The sequence below is a fragment of the Mus pahari genome, chromosome 1 (assembly GCF_900095145.1).
Source record: "Mus pahari chromosome 1, PAHARI_EIJ_v1.1, whole genome shotgun sequence".
Lineage (NCBI taxonomy): Eukaryota > Metazoa > Chordata > Mammalia > Rodentia > Muridae > Mus > Mus pahari.
In genome coordinates, this window is record NC_034590.1 from 70,957,196 (window position 1) to 70,963,573 (window position 6,378).

At 47.6% G+C, this 6,378-nt stretch overlaps 1 protein-coding gene across 2 annotated transcripts in view; it reads right to left on the minus strand.

The window, feature by feature from the left end:
* Positions 1–4,577, minus strand: part of Pold3 (DNA polymerase delta 3, accessory subunit) — a 39,643-nt gene extending 35,066 nt beyond the window's left edge. Inside the window, exons 1-2 of one of the 2 annotated variants that reach the window (XM_029547652.1) lie at positions 4,444–4,577; positions 2,804–2,859 (exon numbers count right to left, since the gene is read on the minus strand). In XM_029547652.1, the coding sequence (XP_029403512.1) occupies positions 2,804–2,859; positions 4,444–4,503 (116 nt within the window). In that variant the 5' untranslated portion in view covers positions 4,504–4,577. The remainder of the gene's footprint in view (positions 1–2,803; positions 2,860–4,443) is intronic. The other variant, XM_029547649.1, reaches the window with a different exon arrangement.
* Positions 4,578–6,378: the final 1,801 nt, after the last annotated feature.

Below are 6,378 nucleotides of genomic sequence, written 5' to 3' on the forward strand. Positions count from 1 at the left end.
CTACAAAGTGAGTACCAGGACAGCCAGGGCTATACAGAGAAACCCTGTCTCGAAAAAATAAATAAATAAATAAATAAATAAAGCTCTTATCTGTGTCCACTCCTAAAGTTATTGCAACTCTTGGGTTTAGGCCAAAGCTGATCTTGGGCAATCTTGTTCAAAACAGGTCTAAATCTAACCCTGAGCTAACAGTTTCAGTTCTTAAGATCTTGAACATCACAGCTAAACTCAGTCTCCTAAACCTATAATGTTAACTCAAATAAAGCAAAACCAGTCAGTCACGTGCCCTGTTGCTATGGCTCAAAGAAAGCTCCTACTACAAATAAAAATCAGATTTCCCAGAAGCAGAACAAACCAAAGAAGGCATGTAACCCATACATGTGTCCTCAAATGATTAAGTAATTAAGTAATTCCTCCTCCTCTTTGGACAACATTCTGCACCCTTGTAGATCAATATTCTAACATTAACTTAAAAGTTGTTGGCCGGGCATGGTGGCACAGGCCTTTAATCCCAGCACTTGGGAGGCAGAGGCAGGCAAATTTCTGAGTTCGAGGACAGCCTGGTCTACAGAGTTAGTTCCAGGACAGCCAGGGCCACACAAAGAAACCCAGTCTCGGGGGGGGGGGGGGGAGTCGTCATTTCTCTTTTGACCTCAAATTAGATCTGTTCTAACAAAAGAAAAGAGGTGTCACAGAATGCAAGGGCAATCTCTAGCCATCCTGAGTACTTGATTTACTTTCACTCAAACACTCTCCTATCTTTATCATACTTAATTAGTGTGTGCTTGTGTACATACATGCAACAGCCCAAGAGTGGAGAGCAGAAGACCACCTCTGAGAGTCTGTCCCCTTTCCAAGTCCCCAGAATTGAACTCAGGTCAAAGGCTCAAGAGCAAGCACCTTTGCCTATTTGAACCGTCTCACTGGCTCTAGTCCTCATACTGTATACCATCAGGCAGCTAATGTCAAACACCTGTTGACTAAATCATCATTAGCTTCAGTCAACTCCGACCAACATACTTAGGAATAGGGAACCTGAGCTGAGGAACTGCCTCCATTGGATGGGTCTGTGGGTATATCTGTAGGGCATTTTTTTCCTATTAATTTATTCACTTTTATTCACATTTATTCTGGATCTGGGTCGCAGCCCCTACTCATGATCACCCTGCACACAGCCCCTCCACGATTCCCCTCCCCTTTTCCTCTGAAAAGGGAGAAGCCTCCCCCCCACCCCCGGTCCACATATTACCCCACCTTGGCACGTCGAGTCACTGAAGGGCTAGGCACATCCTATCCCCCTTAAGGTCAGACAAGGTGCTGCTCAGTTAGGGGAATGGGATCCACAGGCAGTCAACAGATTTAGGGACACCCCCTGCTCCAGGTGTTGGGTGTAGGGCATTTTCTCAATTGCTAATTGCTACAGGAGGGCCCAGCCCACCATGGGTAGTATCATCCCCAGGCAAATGGTTCTGAGCTGTATAAGGAAGGTAACTAAACAAGCCAAAAGCCAGTATGCTGCTCTCCTTCACGGTCTCTGCTTCAGTTCCTGCCTCTAGGTTCTTGCCTTGTAAGACGAATAAACCATTTCCTTCTCACATTGGCTTTAGTCAGTGTTTTATCACAGCAACAGGAACTATTATGGAAATATGGGCCAGAGTTAGGTCTAACAAACACATGTGAAAACATAAAGATCTAAGACAACAAACATGTGAATCTACGCTATAACTGAGACTGGTTAGCCCGTTTAATAAACTGGGTACCCTTGTGTTGCTGTGATAAAGGCCATCACAAAGGCAACCTGCGGAGGAAAGAGTTTATCTAGGTGTACAGAGGGCTAAGAGGCCACCGTGGAAAGTGGGGTGTCAGGCAAGAGCGGCTGAGCAGGAAGCTGAGAGCTCCCATCTTCAAACGCAAGCACAACTAATAAATCAGAGAAAGTGAACATGAAGTGGGGGAAGGCCATAAACAGTCAAGCCTGTGTCCAGTGCCCCCAGCAAGGCTGGGCCGGCTAAACTTCCCAGGAAGGTGCCACCTACTGGGAACCAAGAGGTCAAATATCTAGGGGGGAACATTCTCATTCAAATCACTACAAAATTGGCTGCAAACTATCACAACACATTTGCAGACAAGTCCACTGATCTAAGAGAAAAATAGGGCTGGGGAGAAACTAACTGGGTCAAAGGCCAGAGGTCGGATCCCCAGAACCCAACCAAGCCAAGCTGGATAAGCTGCATATGCCTGTCTTTCCAGAGAGCCTGTGGGGAGAGGGGGGCAGAGACCAGAGTACCCTCAGAAGCTTGTAGGCCAACCAGTCTGCTGCACACAGCAGAGAATAACAAGAGACCCCATCTCAAACCAGTCAGAAAGGCAGGGATGAAACCAAGATGGTCCTCTGACCTTGCCCTGTGCCCTGTAGCCTGTGTGCATCGACATTCACATACATGAACACACACAGTTCAAAAGATAGACAAAAGTAGTCAAAAGGTAGAGAAAGTAATATTCTTTCCTATTAAGTCAGGTAGAAAGTCAGTTCTAACCTAAGAGTTCCATGAGAATTAAACCAAAGTGAATGTTTTCTTAAAGGAGCTGGCCACAGGGAGTTCCATGACTATACAGGCAACTCAGATTGGACTTATTTTTGTGTGTGTGTTGGACCTGGAAGGACTGGAAAGTGAGTGTGACTGGGGTGCATGGTGTGAAAATCCAAAATAAACAATAAAAAGATAATGCTGAAAATAATAAATAAAAGCAAAGTGAAAGAAAAATTCCAACATTATTAAAATTAGCAGTAAAATGAACTTACTGTTTGGCCTGGTTAACATGAACCCCTAGTGTATAGCTTAGCCACTTGTAAGTCACCTGAAACAAAACACAGTTGTTAAGGTTTTATTAGCTGATTCCAGAGTACAGAGAAGTGTCAGGAGCCTGCTCCTAAGGACTCCTATTCTCGGATGGCTGTGTCCTGTAAACTATAGCAGACACCAACGAGGAAAAGCCATATGACAAGGAAGGCCAGGGAACTTCTCTTACAAACACTAAGGTGCTTCACAGAGTGAGCAATGCAAAAGAAGCTACAAAGGTGGGTCGGAGAGACCGGCAGTGGGTTAAGATACTTGCTACCACACCCTTAAAAACCTGGGTTTGAGCTGTTGGATTCATATGGTGGAATGGGAGAACTGGTCCTCTGACATCCGTAAGTGTGCCATAGCGCGCGTGCGTGTGTATGACACTAAACATAATTTTAAAAAGTCTTAAGACTCTACAAAGTCAAGCCAAATATATGCAGAGTATTTCACTCACACTCCTTGTCTTACTTAAAAGCTCTCTGACCCTCTTGTCTGTAAGAAGCTACCTAAAACTATCCTGAAATGTATCTAAAACCTAGCATTACTTGAAAGCACATAACCCAGGAACTTCTCAGTAAACTTGCAACTATACAAATGTTAAGAGGAACAGGTGGTGTGGGAATCAAGAGAGAGAGAGAGAGAGGGAGAGAGAGAGAGAGAGAGAGAGAGAGAGAGAAATGGATATAGTATGGGAGTAATTTCAAGAACTAGGGGCATCGAGAGAGAGAGAGAGAGAGAGAGAGAGAGAGAGAGAGAGAGAAATGGATATAGTATGGGAGTAATTTCAAGAACTAGGGGCATCGAGCCTCCATCCTTCCTTGACCCGGTATGTCTGTTGTTTCTTCCAAAGCTAAACGATGCATTCCCAATAAGAAGACTAATAAGGATTGGTCAAAGGCAGAGTGGCAGACAGACAGGCAGAGGGGAAAGAGACAGACCTAGGATTCAAGAATTATCTATCCAGTCCTAATGGCCCTTGACGCGTTTATACAAGTCATTTGACCCTTGGCTAAATCCCACTTCTAGGGATAACACAAAAGCCTGGAGGACCCGGGAGGTGTAAGTCACTGCGACCACCCTGTACCGAACCGTGTCCATGGGCTCACAGCAGCAAAGGTCCCTCACATCCAAGTGTCTTCATCGTCACGCTAGCCCGAGGAGGCGGGTCAGGCTGCTTTCAATATTTAAATTTCCAGGAAGAGGAAACTGTCTCTGGAGGGTAAAGCCCCAGCCAGTCGCCTAGGTGAGTCGGCCGGTCTCACCTGCACCCCGGGACTTGAGGGGCCCATCACCCGACAGAGCAGGAAGAGGAGGCCTCACGAAACCCGCCGGCTTCCCAGGCTCCAAGCCCCCGAACCCCACAATCCCGCCCAAGGCCCCCGGGCCGGGGCGCGCGCGGGAGGCTCTGCCCGCAGGGCGTGTCTCCCTACGCGGGCTTCGCGGTGACCAGTGGCCACCTCGGCCGGTCCCCGAGAAGCCACAGGCACCGGAGGTCGATGACCCCCACCCCCACCCCGCCGACCTGGCAGGCCCAGCCCCCCGCACAGCCGCCTCGCACGGCCGCGCCTCCCCCACCCCCCAGGTCCTAGCTCCTCACGATCTTGTTCTGGTCCGTGACGAACTCGTCTATGTTTTCTAGATACAGCTGTTCCGCCATGGTGGTGCGGCTCCGAGCCCCGCGCTCCACCCGCCCCAGCCGCAGCTCCCGCCGGCGGGAAACAGCTTCGCTCGCTCTCGGGTCACAGGTCGTCTCCCAGGGCAACCAAGGCGCCGCGCTACGGCGGCCGGTGAGGGCCAAACTAGTGAGAGGCGGGCCAGGGCTGATGTAGGGGAAAGTTGGCCAGAGGCCGACCGGAAGTGAGGCGTGAGACGGTTGGTTGTCGGTGTGCACCTGAGAACTTTGCGATTTCCCTGCTACCACAAGTAGACTGACTCATGACCATTTATTTCACCGCTATGAGCAAGAATCTTTCCGCTTGGAAAGTGGGAAAAATACCTCTTGCTGTCTAGCGCTGGAATTCGACGGTAGTTCACTTTGCTAGCCTGGGCTTTATTTCTAATGCCTAGAGTGGTGGTGTGAAGTAAATTCTCGAAAAGAAGCCATGTCTGCAGATTGACTGATTAGAATTTCAGTACTGTGAAGAGATTGGAATGTTGCCGGTTCAGAGACTAATTACCTTATCTTAGGCTAGTTCTAGCCCTCTGGCGCCTCTCTTACCCACGTCCATATCGGAATTAACACCGGTGACTTAATGTACAGAAAACTTTTTTTTTTTTTTAATATGTGAGTACACTGTAGCTGTCTTCAGATCTTGTTACGGATGGTTATGAGCCACCATGTGGTTGCTGGGATTTGAACTCCGGACCTTCGGAAGAGCAGTCAGGTGCTCTTACCCACTGAGCCATCTCACCAGCCCCAGAAACCTTTTGGAATCTATTAGTTTAGCAGACTACTATTTTCTACCAACCCAAAAGCTAAGGATGCCATCAGATAACATCTTTTGTTGTTGTTGTTGTTGTTGTTTTGTTTTTTGTTTTGTTTTTTCGAGACAGGGTTTCTCTGTGTAGTCCTGGCTGATCTGGAACTCACTCTGTAGACCAGGCTGGCCTCGAACTCAGAAATCCACCTGCCTCTGCCTCCCGAGTGCCGGGATTAAAGGCATGCGGCACCTCGCCTGGCATCAGATAACATCTTGATCCTGTAGGGAAGTTAACCCCGTCTTTATGTGCCTGTCTCTCTGAATGTATTTTAAGCTTGTCTTGATTTGTGAATTTCATTGTTCTGTAAAACCATAAAAACGTCATGAAACTGCTTCCACGTTGGAACCTGGAATCTGGGATAACCTCAGTCTGGGTTCCCAGGCCATGGTCACTCAAACTAGCTCCAGAACAACCTATTTCTCGTTTCCTTTAAGATGAGACCTATGGTTTTTGCATCGACAGTGAGGTGAAGTGGGGTGCACCATTCTTGCTGTTTGATAAGGGGCTGCTCTGTTGTAACTAGTGCTCAGGCACTGGGGCACAGCAGTGAGCAATAGCACAGAAGAGTTGGGTAAAGGACTGCCTGTTAAAACCCCTCAGAAATAAGAGAGTGGTGGAGGTTTCCCAGAGAGGAAGAGGCAGGAAGACTGTCTCAGATTGTTCTAGTGGCTGAAATGTTGGGAGAAGAGACTTGGAAAGAACCAAATCCTGCTGTCTCTACTAAGCTGTGTGATGGAGCCACGTAAACTTTATTCCCAGGAAAACAGAGAGAAACGCTGTTATATTGGAGAATTTCTACTTAAGTTTCCTAACAGCATGCTTGCACTCGTGCTCTCCCCCCACCTCCCTCTCCCACCCCCTCTCCCTCTCCCCATTAATAATAGCCTCCAGCCACTGTAATTCAGTCCTGTAGCAACTGGATAAGAAACAGGCTGTGGGGGTAAACTGATTGGGTTTGAGTCCTGATTCTGCTACTTGTGTGCTCTTAGGTAAGTTATTTAACTTTTAAGAGTCTTATTTATTCATATGTAAGATGAGAGTAAGAACTTCA